Source organism: Scyliorhinus canicula, chromosome 3 (assembly GCF_902713615.1).
Source record: "Scyliorhinus canicula chromosome 3, sScyCan1.1, whole genome shotgun sequence".
Classification (NCBI taxonomy): domain Eukaryota; kingdom Metazoa; phylum Chordata; class Chondrichthyes; order Carcharhiniformes; family Scyliorhinidae; genus Scyliorhinus; species Scyliorhinus canicula.
Window position 1 is genome coordinate 122,558,110 of NC_052148.1, and position 20,275 is coordinate 122,578,384.

Consider the following 20,275-nt stretch of genomic DNA (forward strand, 5'->3'; position numbering starts at 1 on the left):
ACAATAGTTTACTTCATAGGTCACAATAAAACCAAAACATCTGATCATACTGATTAATCATAGAAAGGTATTTGATACATACAAGTTACTAAAAATATTTTGCAAAGAAGAAAGCACAAACCATGAAAAAATATTTTGCATCATTTTCAAGCATTAGCCAAAACACTAGGCACGATACTTTAGTTTAAATTAGAGATTTCCTTTGTCATTTTAAATAGAGCGCAAGATTCTTGAATTGTAATATTAATGTCCTTTGAATAAAATCTAGATCTGCATCTGGTTAAAGGACGGCACTAAGTAGAAAATCTGTAAGAAAACCTGTTACTTCAAGCACCGTGGCTGATGCCAAGAGAATAAGTTGGGGAATTCAAGTGCCGACAACGCACTCCGGGTTCGTGAAATTATCTCCTTCCCTCCCTTAGGGGGACAAAGAGCAATGCTTGTTTTTAAAACAGCAGATCAAAGTGAAAATTAAGAGCATTTTTTCATTTTATAATCATTGGTACGAAGCTTCTACCTTTGGGGGGGGGAACAATGTTTCTAAACCAGGGATTGTCAGTGTAGACCAGCAGAATGCTCTCTAAGATTTTGGTGTGCCTTCTCACAACCAATCCTGTGGGATGACACAATTACCATCAACTGTTAGATACTGCTGTTCTTTCAAAACCTTTGCTGTTGGATCCTTAAAAGGGTGACTGTAAGAGAGTAACAAGTACAGGTTGCATTTTTACCATGGAGGTATTCTTTCCCCAAATGCAGTCATTGTTTTGGGATAAACAAATAAAACTACAATATATGTTACTTTCTATGAATGTGTAATTTTAATTCTCTTTTTTTTTAAAATGTTTTTATTCTCCATTTTCACATTTTCCTTCAAAACTTACACCCCACCCACAGACAGTAAACGGTAACAAATACAAAATCAATCCCCTTAACAATAACAACGATCCCATCCTCCCACCACCCCAAACAACGGCCCACCTGTCAATATATGCATCCAATAAAACAAACCCTCCCACGGTGGAAACAAAAAACAAAGGAGAAAAAGAAAAAGGAGTCCGGGACCGCCCATGGTCACCATTAACCTATAGAGTCCACTCCCCTCCCCTACACTCGTAATTTTAATTCTCATAACTCCCTTTTACCCTTCAAATGTTTTGGTGAACGTTGTGCTCTTCAAGGTAAAGGCGATTAGTGTAGGGAAATGAAACACTTTCTCATTTCAGGCGCTCAGTGTCAGCATTAAGCACAAGTCAAGGTATAAGCACATCCAGCTGCAGAGTAAAGCTCCTTCTATTCTATCCCAGCCACTGTGCCTCAGCACTAATTTTAGTAGAGCTCCCCTGCTGCAACAATAACATTTTTTCTATTTTCTTTCATCAGTTTTTCTGCAGCAGTTCAACGTGAAGCTGCCAATTTGGCCGACTCCAAAGTAACTGGTTTCAAATTAATTTTTGACAAGGAACCCATACAGCCAAAAGGAGTTGCAGGCTGTTGTCCTTACCTGCTGGAGTTGGATTTGAACCCAGATCACATAGGGGGAAAGGACAAGGCATCATCCAATTCCACTATATTAGTGCTTTAAATTATACACACTTAACAGAATGAAAGAGTGAATAATGAAAGAAAAATAGTGGCTGTGCTCTTTCCCTTTGACCACATTAATCAATCACCAGACTATGGTAGGAATTCTGTTTGGATATTGGTATACTACTTTGATCTCCTACAATCATGACAGAAAGTGCTTATGTGCAGGATAAATGTGTAGAAGTTTCATAAAGTGAATATGCCAATAGCACACACCTGTATCACATGTTTATTACATCTTGAGGGTCAAAGTATTGTAGACAACTCTGTATTTGAAATCCCTGGCTGTTTTCTCAATACTGCTTACACTGATGTACCATGACATTATTGCATTGCTAAAGTCTTTCAGGTAAAATTATACAGTACTAGAATACATTTTAAACAGACCAGTATAAATCAGAGGAGAACGGCAAAAGCTGGTACATGTTATGAAATGGGATTATAACATTTGCAAAGAAATAGGGAAAAGTTTCGAGCTTAAAGTAAAATAAGGAACTTGAGGAGAGAAATGTGGGATGGAATGTTATATGGAAATTATTAGAAAAATAGTTGAAGTTTGCTATTCCATTCCATTGACCAAAGTTAATAATGGAACAATCTAGTAAACTGCTGAATTCTAATCCTGCTGCCAGGACCAAATATCTCGGCGATATGAAACATTTTCCTATTACAGAACAATATGGAAGTGTTCCTGCTTCCTCTTTTAGATCCTGTTGGGTCACAGAAATCTGTGTAAGTAACTGTCTTTTTAATCACAGGCCATCATGTAAGATAGCTGTGATATTATGCAAAGAAACTAAAACAACATTTGCATTGTTTAAAGAGCCATTATACAACCAAAATTAGCATAAGTGTAAAACTTTGAATGAGTTAAAATATTTCAGATTTCAGTCAAAAATGAAACTATTTTACCTGTGTGTTACATTCAGCACCGTGAATCGGGCACCAAGGGCCCTGGTTTAAATAGTATAAAAACCTGCTTAACGTTGTCAGAAAGACCCAGCTGGCCACAAAGCCTCTATGCAAGAGAGGGAGGTCCTGTTAACATTTCAGGTCAATGACCTTTCATTAGAACTGGTTCTTTAGTAGTTCTAACAAAGGATGTTTGCACTGAAATATTAATGGTACCTTCTCCTCTCTGCTGTTGCTGCCAGACCTACTGGGAGTTTCCGGCATTTTCTGTTTTTATTTCAGATTTCCAGCGTCTGCAGTATTTTGCTTTCAGTTTAATATTGTGTTCGGTTTGCAGTGTATAAGACTTTTTTTTTTAAAACTCAGGATTTTGAAAGAACACTTTGTTATTCCTACAATTAGAGGGGAGATTAACTTGTTTATGCTTTATTCTTTCAGCTGAATTCCTTCCATGCATATTAACGTATTTCGTGATCACAACGACCACAAAGTCAGGAATGCATTGCCCGCATTTTGTCATAGAATCACTGATTATTGCAGTACACAAGGAGGCCATTTGGCCCATTGTGCCGTGCCAGTACTTCCAAAAAAGATTCAATTTTGTCTCATGTCCCTATTTTTTACCCCAACACAGCCCTTCAAATATATGTCCAATTACCCATTGAAAGTACCGAAGGAACCTGATCCCGTCACTGTTTCAGGTAGTGGGTTCCAGCTTTTAACAACCCTCTTGATAACAGAAATAGGGATGAAATAGGAATTTTTTCCACAGTTATTTTAAATCTATAATTTCTGGCTAATGACCTATTTGCGAGAGGAAACACAAAACTCTAGCTGAGGTCTAACCAGAGATTTGTAAAGATTTAATATAACTTCCTTGTTTTTGTATTCAATGCCAAGCCAAATATTCCATGCAATTTTAATTGCTTTATCAATTTCCCTGACACCTGAATAGTCACCCATAGGTCTTGTTGAATAAATATGACCCATAAGGTAAGGCTTACGAACTGTACAAGGGATGTATTTGATAACTCATAAGTATTAAGAATCACGCACAAGAACAAAAAACAATAGATGATTGTATTCCTTTCTCAGACGATGAAAACATGCAGATTATTCACATTAATTTAATTCTGCCGATTACACTCCTGGTATCACTTGGGATGATTTCAGAAATCCATCAATCTGTTAATTCTTGAACTGGATTCCTTCAGTGTCCTGATGAAGCAGAAAAAAAAATCAAGTGTTAATTTATCTGGGTTAGGCTCTCTGCTTTGCTAGTAAATCTTAGAAGTTACTTAAGTGGGTCAACTTAGCTGCCATAAACCTTTTGTAAATTAAAGTTAAACCAGCTGTTGAGAATTGTATACTCCTGGCTGGAACTCATTAAAGTATTACAGTTTTGAATTTAATTCAGGTCCAAAATGAATAGCAACGTATGGTAATAATGTACATTTTTGTGGCTTTTAAATAATAGTTGTTGCAATAGTTGGCCACTAAATAGTGTTTTTTTTTAAAACACATTTGAAAGAGAAAATGTTTATTATTATATATGTAATATCTAACTTTATTCATTATTAAGCTCATAAAATCCTAAAATAGAATTTGGGGGAAAAAAAGAAATACACGGTGTAAACAGTCTGTCAGAAATGTGCTTAAAACGGCAGTGATTTTTCATGCTGGTCTACAATACACAGCTTGTAATTAATAAAAACCTAGTGCGATACATCTTTTAGATAGAGGGACCTCAATTTCAACCCATTCTAAAGGTCCCTGGTTCATTCCTAGGTTTCAGCACGGTTGTATTTTTAGACTAACAGGGCAAAGGATAGATTGCTGTCGGATGTGAGTTTGATGCAAGATTAACAAAGGTTTATTGAATAGGTGTTCAACTGTACATGGTTTGGTACGAGAGTCTCCAAAAGTTTGCAAAGTAGCTGCTAACAACACATATGTCACGTGACTCCATTCTTAACGAGACATTGCAGACTACTACAATAACCCACATATATAACATCCCTCCCCCTTTACTTCTAAGGTCAAACAACCCTCCCCCTTTACTTCTAAGGTCAAACAAAACTAATACCTAATATATTAACAAAGTCATTTACATCAATATACACAAGCTCCGACATCATATTACTACATTGTAATAACACAATCAATAAGGTAGACAATCAGCTGGGTGTCTATTTCTTGCTAGTCGCCTGAACACTTCTGGGACTTGTTATTCTTGATATTAGGTGTACTTTCACGTCCTTCAGTAGATATCTCTACCCTGGATGGCATTACAGTCTCTTTTTCCAAGGACAGGCTAGTAGTACAAGGTTAAAAGCAAATTACTGCGGATGCTGGAATCTGAAACGAAAGGGACAATGCTGGAAAATCTCAGCAAGTCTGGCAGCATCTGTAGGGAGAGAAAGTAGGGAGTAGTACAATGTTCTTCTGATGCAATCTCTTCTTCTGTAGATGAGTCAAACGGAACAGAGATCATTACCTCGAGGTAGTTCTGGTATTGGCACACAAGCGTGTGTTGACAATAATTGATCAGCATGGCATCTCCACACGAGTTTGTCTGTCGTTTGGACCATGTAATATATTGAACCAGTCTGAGCCAATAACGCCTTAGCGACCCACTTCTCACTAGCTGCATGCTAACACTTGTTCTACTTGTTGAAATGCTTACTTCCTTGAGTTACTTTCTTATCTCAAGTTCTGTAACTGTTGGTTTGGCTCTACTATGTCAGATGTCCCCTCTGGTAAATCAAAGGTAATCCTCAGCTTCCTTTTCATCAATAACAAAGCTGGTCAACTTTGTATAGTCGTATGTGTCGTATTTTGGTATGTTGCCAGAAACATGTACACATGGTGCTGAAGTAAACGTTGGTCTTTTGAAGCCTTCAGTGCATGTTTCAAGAACCAGGCACACCTTTCTGTTAAACCATTCATGGATGGGTGATAAGGTATTGACTTAATGTGTTGAACTCCACATATCTTTAAGTAATCTTCGAACACAGGCTGTAAACTGTGACCCATTGCCACTCACGATCTGCTCTGGTTTTCCGAATCTCACAAAGATCTCATTGAATTTCTCAATGGTTTGTTCTGCAGTGGTTGACTTCATTACGACCACCTCAGGTCACTCTGAGTGTGTGTCTAGAATGACCATGAACATGTGCCCTTCATCTGGGCCAGCAAAGTCAACATGCAGTTGATGTCATGGCATTTTAGGCCACTCCCATGGATGCAATGCAGTTAACGGCAGTGTCTTCCTTACCCCCAAATATGACTGGCACAGTCTTGTTTTTTCTTCTGTTTCGGCATCAATTCCTGGCCAACAAAAATAACTTTGTGCTAATTCCTTCATTCGCACTGTGCCTGCGTGTCCTTTTACACAAAATTCGCATTTTGTGCACCAAAACATTTTGTCATAATTTGGTGAAATAATTACTCTCATCCCCCACAACAGATATCCGCCCTGTGCTGTTAATTTGAGTCTCCTGGAAACGTACGGTTTGAATTCAGGATGTTTTCCTGCTATCCTGCCCTTTAATACCATTTCCAGTACCTTCCCTATCACAGGATCATTTCTGGTATGTCTTTGGACTTGAGCTGCAATCACCGGAACATTCTCAATCTGTGATCAGTAAAACAATATCATGACCAGCACGGTAGCACGTGGGCAGCACGGTAGCACAGTGGTTAGCATAGTTGCTTCACAGTTCCAGGGTCCCAGGTTCGATTCCTGGCTTGGGTCACTGTCTGTGCGGAGTCTGCACGTTCTCCCCGTGTCTGCGTGGGTTTCCTCCGGGTGCTCCGGTTTCCTCCCACAGTCCAAAGATGTGCAGGTTAGGTGGATTGGCCATGTTAAATTGCCCTTAGTGTTCAAAAAGGTTAGTTGGGGTTACTGAGTTACGGGGATCGGGCGGACACGTGAGTTTACATAGGGTGCTCTGTCTAAGAGCCGGTGCAGACTCGATGGGCCGAATGGCCTGCTTCTGCACTGTAAATTCTATGATTCTATGACCAGGTGGTATTTAACCAGCCGGTAAAAGTAAACGTGATTAATGTGTCCGTATTGGCATTATTTTCAGATTGACGGTATTTGATCTCGAAGGAATATGCAGAAAATATTGAAGACCATCGTTGGAGTCTCCTTGCAGCCAACGAACGAATACCTTTGTGTGGCCCAAAAATAGCTGTTAAGGGCCTGTGGTTCAGCAATGTGAAGTGACGACCATACATGTATTGGTGAAATTTCCATACACCAAATATAATACTCAGTGACTCCTTCTTCAACTGAGCATAGTTAGGTTCTGCACTTGTTAACGTACAAGATGCAGGGTAGTATATGTGACAACTGATCCAACTCTGTCTGGTGAAGCATCACAGGCAAGTTGTAATGGTAACTTCGGGTTGAATTGTACTAACACTTCTGACTTTTTCAGTGGTTCTTTTGCAGATTGATATGCTTTTCCACATTCTGGTATCCATGACATGCCTGTTTTGTGCACAACAGCATATGTAAGGGTATCAATGGGGTTGTCAGATACTGGACGAATTTTCCATAGTAGTTGGTTGACCCTAAGAATGACCTAAGTCGAGTGACATTCATTGGTCTTAGAACCTGCATAATGGCTTCCATTTCTTCGGTGCTTTATGCAGACTCTTACTATCAATTCCATGTCCAAAATATTGTATAGATGTCTGAAAGAAATCACATTTATCATTTCTGACATGAAGCCCATGCATTTGAAGTTGTTTCAGTGTAGCTTCCAAGTGTTGTGAATGTTCATGCTCATTTGTGTTGGTGATTAATATATTGTTACATCTAGGTAACAATGTAGTGCCTGTAAGCCACTGAGGATCTGGTCTATTGAACGTTAAAATAAAGCTGGTACTGCCATTATTCCAAAAGGCAATCTGCCTGCCTGTGGCTGATCCGCTAGAGAGAGCCGCCAACAGAGCTGCTGCTCTTTATAGCTCCCTCAAGGGGTGGAGCCAAGGGGCGGAGCCCACAAGGGCAACAGTGTGATACAGAGTAATACATGGTGAATGGTTAATGCAATATGTTCACCACAGAGCCGCCGAGGGCGATGACGGTGCGCCTGCATCGGTTCCTGGACAAGCAGCAGATCCTGAGGTGCGCCAGGCAGACAAGGTGCTGTACCTGGGAGGGTAACGAGCTGCGTGTGTGGCAGGACCTGGGTGGGAATTGGCCAAGAGAGTGGGCTTCAACAAACTGAAGGCAGCTCTCTTTTAGAAGGGGATGAAATTTGGCACGCTGTACCCGGCGTGCTTGTGGGTGACCTATAAGTGTCGGGAGCTGTACTTCGGGATGCCTGAGGAGGCGATGGACTTTGTCAGAGACAATGAACTAGCAGGAGAAGGAGGACACTGAACTTTGAAGGAGATGTTCCCGTTCTGTTCCTTTGGATTTGTTTGGGTTATTTTTGTGTTGTATTTTAGGCCATTGCTCTGTGTTTGTTCTTGGTGGGGGATGTTGAGTTGCTCTTTTCTTTATGTTGGGTGAGTGTTGTTAAATTTGCACCGGGATAATGTTTGAGTGGGGGGGGGATCAGTAGGGGATAGGATGGGCGGGCGGGCTAGTTCATGGGAGCGCAGTGAGGGGTAAACAGGTGGTTAGTGTGCTGATGGGGTTGGGGTTGTTATTTTGTGGTGGGGGTGGGGGGGGGGGGGGTGGCGAACTGCTGACAGGCCCCAAAAGCGGGGCTGTTGAAGGAGCGCCAGAGGCTGCAGATGGATTGTTATCCACAGGGAAAGCAGTTGGGCAGCTGAGGAGGGCGAGAGGGGTGGTTTATGAAAATGGTGAGAGGGCGAGTAGGATGCTGGCGCATCAATTGAGGAAGCAGGAGGCAGCGAGGGAGATAGGGAAAGTGAAGGACAGGGGGACTACGCGTTTTGGACCCAGTGGGGGTGAATGGGGTGTTTAGGGATTTCTACAGTCGGCTATATGAATCAGAACCTGCGGTTTTTGGAGGGGTTGGAGTTCCCGAGGGTGGAAGAGGAACTGGTGGAGGTACTGCGTGCCCTTTTGGGCTGGTTGAAGTGGTGGAGGGGCTGGAGGTAATGCAGTCGGACAATTCCCCGGGCCCAGGCAGATACTCAATGGAGTTCTATAAAATGTTTTCGGGGGCCTTGTTGGTGAGGGCGTTTAACAAGGCGAGGGAGCAGGGTTGCTCCCCCCGATGCTTTTGCAGGCCTTGATCTCCTTGGTGTTGAAGCCGGATAAGGATCCAGAGCAGTGTGGGGCATATAGGCCGATCTCACTGTTAAATATGGATGCCAAGCTATTGGCCAAGATCTTGGCCTCAAGAATGGAGGACTATGTGCCAGGGGAGGACCAGATGAGGTTCCTGAAGGAGAAGCATCTGGCAACTAATGTCAGGAGGTTATTAAATGTGACAATGATGAAGCCAAGGGATGAGAGGTGGAGTCGTTGGTCGCCATGGACAGGGAGAAGACCTTCAATCGGGTGGAGTGGGACTATTTGTGGGAGGCCCTGGGGTGGTTTGGGTTTGGGCAGGGTTTTGTGGATTGGGTCCGGTTGCTGTACCAAGCACCGGTGGCAAGTGTATGGATGAACCGGGTGAGCTTGGACTATTTTAGGCTGCACCGAGGGAGAAGGCAGGGATGTCCACTCTCCCCATTGCTCTATGCCCTGGCTATACAGCCATTGGCTATGGCGCTGAGAGGGCCGAAGGTCTGGCAGGGGCTAGTACCGGGGGGGGTGGGGGAGGGGGGGGGGTGTGGGGGGGGGGGGCACAGGGTCTCGCTTTATGCAGACAATTTGGTGCTGTATATTTCTGATCTGTTGGGTTGTACTGGGGGGATTATGGGGATCTTAGAGGAATTTGGTCGGTTTTCGGGCTATAAGTTTAACATGGGGAAGAGTGAGGCCTTTCCGATCCAGGCGAGGGGGCAGATGAGGAGACTGGGGACGATGCCGTTCAAGGTGGTGGGGGGGGCGTTGTTTTGAAATTTGGGCATGCAGGTGGCGTAGGGGCGGGAGCAGCTGCATAGATTAATTCTGGCTTGGTTGGTGGAGCAGATGAAGGGGATGCGCTCCTGTTGTCATTGGCGGGGAGGGTTCAGACGGTAAATATGACGGTCCTCCCCTGGTTCTTGTTGTGTGCGGCATCTATTACCTCCTGGACCTGGGGCATCCTGCTGCCCGGGCATCTTGTTGAGCTTGGTCCGTGTCAAAGGTTATGTAGTTTTCCGCCCGGGCAAACAGGGCATCCATGGCCTGTCGGATGCATCTGTGGGCTGTGGCCTGAAATACCACACAGGTCCCCACTCGAGCCCTGGAAGGGTCCTGAGGTGTAAACGTTCAGGACCGCGGTGACCTTAACAGCCACCGGAAGTGGGTGTCCTCCTCCTCCACTAGGTGCTAAGTCCACGAGGACATGGCACAGGTGCCGACTGTCTCCTTGTTGAGGCGGAGCCTGCGACACGCAGTGTCCGTCATCTGTTCAAACAATCAGCGATGCCTATACATCCTGGGCCGTCACGGAACTCCCACTCTGGGTCCCTCCCTGGCCTGATGGGCGGCCAGGTCCTCAGGGTTTGGGGCGGGTCCGGAACATGGTACATTGCCCTGACCATCTGAAAACACTGCTGCCACCACCATTTCTAGCTACTGACCACCTGGCCTAGCAGTAGCATCACTGAGGCAAGTTCTGGATCCAAAATCCCTGCAACAATGATCAATATCGCAAGGCATTGGGAGAGGGTATTAGACTGACAAACAGCGGTGGCTCCCACCCGGGACCCTCCATTCCCCCACTGACCTCCCCCTGCCTGGAACACCCTGCCCCCACACACCAGTCCACAGCGGGCCCCCCTTACCAGACTCCAGACCCTGTACCCCGGACACCCGCTCAGAACATCACCTAGATTGTGTGCTGGTCCCCTCCCCGTGGCACTCATCCACCCTTCAGCCATGGCCATGTCCCTGAAGCTGTGTCGAGCAAGAGCGCAACAAGGCCAGAGCTTCACGCCCAGATATTTTATTGGCTGATTCGAGTCCAAAATATAAGGAACTGAACTGTCTGTCCATCAGTGGACTTGGTGTTCTTCTCCAGAAGGGATTGGTTTGTCAAACATTTGACAACTATATAGTCAAACATTTCCCACCATGCTTCTAAGTTGACAACTCATTAATTTCCCTTCCACAACTGCCCTGCTGCCTCACGGTGCCAAGGTCCAAGTTTCGATCCCGGCTCTGGATCATTGTCCGTTTGGAGTTTGCACATTCTCCCTTGTTTGTGTGGGTTTCGACCCCACAACCCAAAGATGTGCAGGCTAGGTGGATTGGCCACACTAAATTGCCCCTTAAATGGAAAAAATGAATTGGGTACTCTAAATTTTAAAAAAATATATTAATCCGTTATACTAGCATTGGATGTTCTTAGTCAGTTTTGTTACTGGAAATACTGTTCTAGCAGTTTTGTCTGATATGCCCACCTTAGCAAACATTTCCACACAAAGGGACAATCAGTCTCTATCTGCCTAACACAATGTTGTGAGTAAACATTAACTAATAAATAATGTACAAAACCACTGCCTTGCTGCCTTTGATGCTCCAGTTTACATTCTGCCCAAAACTATGAGAAACTGGCAATTATTTCAATCAACATGTTTCCTTGGAACTCAGTGGTAGAACACAAAAGACAGTTTCAAATGCTTTGGTCTCCATTTGCACTGCGTGGGGCTTTTGTCTGCCCACATAATGTCTCAAAGCTGCAACATCTAATAGCAAGATACTGTCTGGAATTACACTTTAATCTAACAGTTAGAAAAATACGGAAAGCGCTGAAAGATACAGGAGTATTTCAGGACAAATTGATAGTTAGTTTACGTTCACTTTGGCAGCTCTTTCAATTATCTGCATTCTCCCTTCAAAACATATTACAAAGAATTATTACCCCAAAATTCTGAGACCTGGGAGGGCAAGAAGGCTGAGAAGGCAAGAAGGCCAGGTGGTTTGGGGAGGTGGCAGAATAAGGTCTTTCACCAATTACACCAGAGCTCCACTCTTTGTCTTTTACCAGTTGAAAGGCATTTCTTGCGTCTACCTCTTCCATCTTAGCTTCATTGAAGGAGGCAGGACTAAAGGAACAACATTCACTGAAAGAAAACTCTGCTAGGCCCATGTTTCTGGCGGTCAGTTGATAGTCTGCCCACTTTTGAGACCAAGTGATCCTAATACTGGTTTTCTGACAGTAACTTATTTGCAGCATGGGAGAAATGGCGGCATTTCCCTTTTTAAATCTCCACTCCTCAACCAGGACACACTCTCTCCAAGCTCCAATATTCTTGCTTTCCCACAGGATAGGGAGCACCATGAGTGCTGTGGATGCCCATTCCCTTTATGTTAATGCCTCCATCACTGGGAGTTGGAACAAAATTCACCATTATCATCACCATTTTTTTCCCCTCTTTTTGACCCAGTGGCCTTACAAATATATTGCCATTAATGTCTGTATTCCTGTGGAAGGTTGACTGCTCCCACAGTAATGGAGCAACATTTGCAGAGGACACTGGAAACAAAGTCGTAAGTGCTCATTCCGTTCCTTTATACAAAATCCCTAATTACTCGGCTGATGTTCTCTGAAAGGACCTTTGTCTCATTGATGTGAATTGCTTTCCTTGTTGTTTAATAGATATTAATCTGTTGAATTCAAGTGTTGGTTTGCTAAAAATTTGCAATTTCAATGCCAATCTGTCAAGTTCAAAAAAAGCTTAGGATTTACCTGGCAGATGCAAGGTGTAAAAGATAAAGGGGGTGTAATGCAGTTTGATTTGCTGCTTTTTAGTGTGTTATGAAACATACATGATAAACCATACCTTCAAAAAAATTCAAACTGCAAAATAGGAACTAATTACAGCCCCCAAAAACAATTGCAAGTGAACCGTTGAGTTATGACAAACTTATATTTTGATCATTTCACCCTCCACCAACACCCTGCAACCATTTTAGGGACTTGTGCCAATGAGACGTTGATTTCTCAACCTCCTGGTCATATTTCCTCAGGGGGCCATCAGCAGTCCTCCAAGACTTTTACCATCCTTGACCATTTTTCTCCCTTCTCTGTGATGTGGAGATGCCGGCGTTGGACTGGGGTGAGCACAGTAAGAAGTCTTACAACACCAGGTTAAAGTCCAACATGTTTGTTTCAAATACTAGCTTTCGGAGCACTGCTCCTTCCTCGGGTGAATGAGATAAAAGAGCTGTGCTCCGAAAGCTCGTGTTTGAAACAAACATGTTGGGCTTTAACCTGGTGTTGTAAGACTTCTTACTGTGCTCCCTTCTCTAAACATCGATCAGTGACTGCACACCTTGGTTCGCAGCTGCACCGACATAATACAACAAATAATCATACGCACGCACATGAACCAGCCTACAGGCACAAATAGCGAAATCGCTTTGATGGTGAAATCGTATATTCAAGAATAAACTTCTAAACTATTCCATGTTGTTAAATTAAAAATGCTTTCACACTTACTGGGACTAATGCTTCGTCTGATGGGGGAAGGGCTACGGCTTCGGGAAGACTGTAAAAGACAGGAGATAAAACGTGAACCCTCAAACTTGCAGCTGCAAAACAGCTGTACACTCTAACTGCACAAAACAAGAAATGATTAATGAAAACACAAGGAGCACAGTCAACAATAGTCACAATCATCAAACCCCAATGCAGTTCAAAAATCCAGCCAAATTACTTAATTAATGTTCTTAGCGACACTCAATGGAGCTGCTTCAAAGATGCTAGGTGGAGAACAATACCATGTTACTCAAGATTGACCGATATTATTTACATTACTCGCTGTTGCTCCATTTATTTATCTTGGTGAACCACAAGCCTTTCCCTTATATCGATCAAATGACCACACAACCAGCTAGTTAGTTCAAAATATGGTTTATTTACATACACGAGAGTTATTTCAACATGCAAACACAATATCTACTACAAGTTAAACTACACCTATCAGCTACAATAACCTCTACTTAACTTCAAGGAGACCGGCACTGTGAAAATGGATAAGGCCTTTATCTGGATTTCACTTGGCTGGTTCGAATAAAGTGGCTCTGTTTCTACTGGGCTCATCCATCAGGTTGCAATCGTTGGTCTTTACCTTAGCTGGCTGTTCCTGCTGCAATTGGGTTAGGCACAGGCCGGATCCAAGAGAGACAGAACACATAGCTGTGCTCTCTTTTATCCCTCTGGGATTTTGCGCTCTTTGGGGCGGTCCTTAACCTTGGGCCCAATAGTTCGACAGGGCTTTGATCACTCTCTTCGATTTCGGCCAATAAAGGGGCGGGTGCCTTGGTAGCTGGGCAGGTCCTTAACGGTCATTGACCTTGGCAGTTGTGCTTTCTGAGCAAGGGAGTGTCGCCGATCAGTCTGTGGCTGTATCGGTTGCTTGATTGGAGTTCTACTGTCTTTGGAAAATGGGCCATTGAAATGTAAACGAGCGGGGGTTGTCTATCTGTTGTGTATCTGTCTGAGTCCTGGATTGGCCATAATTCCCATGGTCCTTTGCAGGTGGCCATCTTAGATGGCTACATTCCATCCTTTTGATCCTGAACGCAAAGCGTGGTGGAATCACACTATTGATCCCTGTTCATCCTTGGTGGACCGGTCACCCTTGGTCAAGGCAAGGTTCTACTCTACTCTATCCTATGGTTTGGGATATTTACCTAATATTCCATTAATACATTCATAAATTAATTCATCTCTAACAGTTACAGTAATTAAGGTCACTATAACATTTAATTTATCCGCACAGTTGATCTCTAGCTAACGCTATCTAAGCTACTCTCATGCTTCTGGTGAATATCAGATAACTTATATTCAGTACAAAATTTAAAACAGCAGCATCACATTACTACTTAACCCTAATAAAGTTAAAGAGGTACATGGTTTAATTTTAGCAGCGATTGTTACATGAGTTCAATTTTGTTGAATTCCAAAGAAGGGGGATCGGACTGGATATATCGGGGAGCGGGAGGCTTTTGCTCGCCATTTACGGAGTCAGAGTGTCTGAATGACACTGTAGATTATTGCAATTACTAGAAGGGCCTCTACTATGTATGAATGGGGTTTCCATTTGGCAATGTTTTCGCACCAGATGGGGGTTTCGATGTCCGTCTTTATGTGTGGTGTAGTGTCCGGGCTGGTGGTGGTCTGGTGGGTGGTAGTGTTTGGGGCTGGTGTGGGGTTTGTAACAAAAGTCCGTTGCACGCGCAGTTGCAGAAGTCCAGTGATGATCCAAACGCATGTCAGCAGTCCTTGCTTCATCCTGTGTTGACTGTTTTCTGTGTAATCCTGGGGATGCACGCATAATATCTGTTATTATCTTCGGTTAATATCTTGTTTTATTAGTCTTTCTCTCCTTACTCCAATTACCTGTTATGATTGTCACCATGTGTGACTCCCTCATTTTTTTAAAAATAGCATCTTGGAGAGACAAGGGGCGGCATTCTCCCCTACCCGGCGGGGCGGGGGGTCCCGGCGTAGGGGAGTGGCGCCAACCACTCCGGCGTCGGGCCTACCCAAAGGTGCGGAATTCTCCGCACCTTTGGGGCTAGGCCCGCGCCGGAGCGGTTGGCACCAAGCCGACTGGCGCCAAAACCGGCACCAGCGGCCTTTCAGGCCCGCCGGCCAGCGCCGGGGCTGGCCGAAAGGCCTTCGCCGGTTCGCGCATGCGCCGGTGGTGACGTCAACGGCAGCTGTCGCTGACGTCACCACCGACGCATACGCGCTGGGGGATTCTCTTCTGCCTCGGCGGAAGAGAAACAGTGCCCCCACGGCACTGGCCCGCCCGCCGATCGGTGGGCACCGATCGCGGGCCTGGCCACCGTGGGGGCACCCCCCGGGGTCCGATCGCCCCGCACCCCCCCCAGGACCCCGGGGGCCCGCTCGCGCCGCCAATCTCGCCACCACCAAAGGTGGTTGAAACCTCGGCGGCGGGAGAGGCCTCCCAGCGGCGGGACTTCGGCCCATCGCGGGCCGGAGAATCGCCGCAGGGGGCTCGCCACTCGACGTGGCGCAATTCCCGCCCCCGCCAATTCCCTGGTGGTGGAGAATTTCTGCCACGGCGGGGGCGGGATTTTCGGCGGCCCTGGGCCATTCTCCGACCCTGCTGGGGGTCGGAGAATTTCGCCCAAGAAATGCAACTTTTTAAAGTACAGAGGGCGCGATTCTCCCAAAACGGGAGAAATCGTAAGGCTGGCGTCAAACCCGGGCGGGTTTGACGCCAGCGCGCCCCTTCCCGACCGGGAACCGATTCTGGTCCCCGGTCGGGGCTAGCAGCCCAACGCCGCAAGCTCCGGCATCACGGGCTTAACGAATTTCGTTAAGCCCGCTTGCCCGAGTTAGCGCCGGCTGACGCGTCATATGACGTCAGCCGCGCATGCGCGGATTGGAAGACTCCAACCCGCGCATGCGCGGATGACGTCATCGCGTATTTGCGCGAAACCCGCGCATGCGCGGGCCGGGATGCCCCTCAGCCGCCCCGCGAATGGATACTGCGGGGCGGCGGAAGGACAAATAGTGCGCGGGCATCGGGCCCGCTGCCCGCGATCGGTGGGCACCGATCGCGGGCCCATGGCACCCTTGGCGCGGCCGTGGTACTGCCATGCCAATCGGTGCCATGGTTATAAAAAGCGAGTTGTTCCCGCCGTTTTTACGAACGGCCAGACCAGGTCTGTTTGCCGTTCGTAAAAACAGCGTAAAGGGCTGGGACTTCGGCCCATCGAACAGCTGTGAATCGCTGCCGGCCGTAAAAAAACGGCGGCAGCGATTCGTGTCGGGAGTTGGGCGGGGGGGGGAGAGAATAGCGGGAGGGCGGGAAAAATGTCGGGAAGGCCCTCCCGCTATTCTCCGACCCGTCGTGGGGTCGGAGAATTTCGCCCAGAAACTCTCACAGCTTGTGGTCGATGCAGGGAGTGGGTGGACAATTTCTTTGACCAGTCTTTCTTCACTTGCAGCCAGTGGTGGTTGAGGCTCATCTTTTTTTAAAAAAAAACATTTTATTGAGGTATTTATTAGTATTATAACGTCACAATAAACAATGTACATGAAACTATAAACATCGTGCAAAAGCCGTCTCCCTCCCTTACAGGTCCCACCTTTATTAACTATTAACCCCTACTCTAAGCTAAACTAATCCCCAACCCCCCCATCTGCTGACGATTAATTTTCCGTGAAGAAGTTGATGAACGGTTGCCACCTCCGGGCGAAACCTAACAGTGACCCTCTCAAGGCGAACTTGATTTTCTCCAAACAGAGCAAGCTAGCCATGTCCAATAGCCAGGTCTCCAACTTCGGGGGCTTTGAGTCTCTCCAAGCTAATAGTATCCCTCTCCGGGCTACCAGGGAAGCAAAGGCCAGAACGTCTGCCTCTCTCCTCCTGGATTCCCGGGTCTTCCGACACCCTGAAAATCGCCACCTCTGGACTCAGTGCCACCCTTGTTTTTAATACCATGGACATGACATCTGCAAACCCCTGCCAAAATCCCTGAAGCTTCGGACATGTCCAGAACATGTGGACATGGTTCGCTGGTTCTCCTGCACATTTTGTGTCTTCCACCCCAAAGAATCTGCTCATCCGGGCCACCTTGAATTGTATCAGGCTGAGCCTGGCACATGTTGCGGACGTGTTGACTCTACTCAAGGTGTCCGCCCATAGACCATCCTCTATCTCTCCTCCCAGCCCCTCCTCCCACTTGCGCTTCACCTCCTCGGTCTGCGTCTCCTCTGATCCCATAGGTTCCTTGTAAGTGTCCAAGACGCTCCCTTCTCCTCCCCACCCTCTGGAAACTACCCTGTCCTGAATCCCCCTTAGCGGTTGGAGCGGGAAGGTTGACACCTGTTTACGTAGGAAGTCCAGCTCCTGCGGATACCTGAATAATTTTCCTCTCGCCAACCCAAATTTCTCCTCCAGTGCCCTGATACTCGGAAAGCTCCCCTCTATAAACATATCCCCATCATCTCAATACCTGCTCTCCGCCATATCTGGAATCCCCCATCCATACATCCCTGGGCAAACCGCTGATTATTACAGATTGGGGACCAGACCGATGCTCCCTCCGCTCCAACATGTCTCCTCCATTGCCCCCAGACTCTCAGGGCCGCCACCACCACGGGGCTGGTGGAGTATCGTGCCAGCGGGAATGGCAGAGGAGCAGTTACCAATGCCCCCAAACTGGTGCCCTAGCATGAAGCTGCCTCCATACGCTCCCATATTGACCCCTCCCCCACCACCCACTTCCTGATCATGGCTGTATTTGCCACCCAGTAATAGGTACTAAACTTTGACAGCGTCAGCCCGCCCTCTCCCCGACTCCGCTCAAGCATTATCTTCCTTACCCGCAGGGTCTTGCCCGTCCAAACAAAGCCAGAGATCACTGTTGACCCGTTTAAGAAAGGACCGCGGAATAAAGGTGGGGGAGACATTGAAACACGAATCGGAATCTCGGGAGGACCATCATCTTCACCGTCTGCACCCTCCCAGCTAATGACAACGGGAGTGCGTTCCATCTCCGAAAATCGTCCTTCATTTTGTCTACTGGCCGGGCCAGATTTAATTTACGCAGCCGGGCCCATTCCCGCGCCACTTGGATGCCTAGGTACCTAAAGCTTCCTCCTACTAATCTAAACGGCAGCTCCCCCAATCACCTCTCCTGTCCCCTCCACTGGACCGCAAACATCTCACTTTTCCCCATATTTAGCTTATACCCCGAAAACCGGCTAAATTCCCATGGAATCCTCATGATTTCTTCCATCCCCTCTAATGGCTCCGATACATACAGAAGCAGGTCATCTGCATAGAGCGAGACTCAGTGCTCTACACCCCCCCCCCCCCCCTCCCCTCCCCGGACCAGCCCCTTCCAGCCCCTTGAGGCTCTCTGAGAAATTGCCAACGGCTCTATAGCTAGCGCGAACAACAGTGGGGAGAGGGGGCATCACTGTCTCGTCCCCCGGTGCAGTCTAAAATAGTCTGATGTTGTCCCATTCGTCCGTACACTTGCCACTGGAGCCTGATACAGCAACCTGACCCAGGCAATAAAGCCCCTCCCAAATCCGAACCGTCCCAGTACCTCCCACAGATAATCCCATTCTACCCGATCAAAAGCCTTTTCTGCATCCATTGCGATCACTACCTCCACCTCCCTACCTTCCAGGGGCATCATGATCATATTTAACAGCTTTCTTATATTGGCCACCAACTGCCTACTCTTACCAAACACCGCCTGGTCCTCCCCAATAACGTCCGGAACACAATCCTCAATGATTGAGGCTTATTTTAACCAGCCAAATTTCAGGGCGGCCAATTTTATAGATTTTTGTCCCAGGACTCAGAGGTTGTTCGCATGTAGCAGCGTGTACAGCAGCAGTGAGCAGCAACCAATTGTGTCATATGTGTAAATAACATGTGGGGAACGACCAGGGGGTCGTGGGAGGTAAAGGAAAGAAGGGGTGAGTGTACGGAACGTGGCAAAATAAATTCTTTATACCACAACTAAAGAGAGAGTAGAGAAGGTGAAACTAAGGCCTGCCAAAGGCAATGCAGAGTCTAGAGAACCATTCCACAGCGTATGAAGTGAAGGGAACATGAGGTGTGTGTGGGCCGCTGCGGGAGAAGAATGGATGGAATCCCCGGGTAGGGCGGGGATTAGTGCCGTTACTCCACTACTCGAGCTTAACTGACCGGATGAATTTGGGGTCCTCAGGTAGGGCAGGGATCAGTGCCGTGATTCCCTACCTGGGTGACCTGGGTGAACGGGAAGTGTTTGTAGTCGTGTGGAAACCTGTCATAAAGACTGGGAGAACAGTGATCTGTTTCCAACATTGTACCCTTGAATCAGAAGAGTAATTTTGTGTTGGGCGACATGAATTAAAACCATAGAATATAGAACAGTACAGCACAGAACAGGCCCTTCGGCCCTCGATGTTGTGCCGAGCAATGGTCACCCTACTCAAACCCACGTATCCACCCTATACCCGTAACCCAACAACCCCCCCCTTAACCTTACTTTTTAGGACACTACGGGCAATTTAGCATGGCCAATCCACCTAACCCGCACATCTTTGGACTGTGGGAGGAAACCGGAGCACCCGGTGGAAACTCACGCACACACGGGGAGGACGTGCAGACTCCGCACAGACAGTGACCCAGCCGGGAATCGAACCTGGGACCCTGGAGCTGTGAAGCATTTATGCTAACCACCAAGCTACCGTGCTGCCATGTGGTAGAAGAAGAAGGAAAAAGGCCGGTAGGCTCCATCAGAACTTTGGACACCTTAATACTTAAGCGGTGTCACTTTCTCATCATCTGGACACCTCAGGTTCTGTCCCAAATAGTGTTGTAAAAGCATTACCGAAACGAGATTCAGTACCTGAATCATCACCATCTCCCGGTTGCCAGACTCGTGTCTGCCATTTCTGCGCCTTGGCCGCATGGGCCAGCGGATGGTCAGAATCGTCGTGCCTTACTAGTCTGCAAGAGCTGTCGCAGTGCCAAAGAGGGGCTTGTTTGTTGAGAGGCGTAGGGGCGGTGGGAGTGGAGGACAAGTTACTGTGGTCGGGCGGTGGATGGGGGAGGGCTTATAGGGGGTCAAAGATATCTAAGAAGTGGTTCCGGATGCTGGGGTGACCGGTGGCAGAGAGAGCGCGCCAGTGTTCAGGGATAGTAATCAAATCCGGGAGGCTCTCGCTGTCGTCGGAGTCAAGTTCAAGGTGAA

At 46.6% G+C, this 20,275-nt stretch overlaps 1 protein-coding gene across 2 annotated transcripts in view; it reads right to left on the minus strand.

Annotated features, from left to right (window-relative positions):
- Positions 1–1,018: 1,018 nt before the first annotated feature.
- The window catches only part of spata18 (spermatogenesis associated 18), a 137,840-nt gene continuing 118,583 nt past the window's right edge, over positions 1,019–20,275 (minus strand). For both annotated transcript variants that reach the window (XM_038791197.1, XM_038791195.1), the window contains 2 exons: positions 13,032–13,080; positions 1,019–3,717 (listed from right to left, as the gene is read on the minus strand). In XM_038791197.1, coding sequence (XP_038647125.1) covers positions 3,710–3,717; positions 13,032–13,080 — 57 coding nt within the window. In that variant the 3' untranslated portion in view covers positions 1,019–3,709. The remainder of the gene's footprint in view (positions 3,718–13,031; positions 13,081–20,275) is intronic.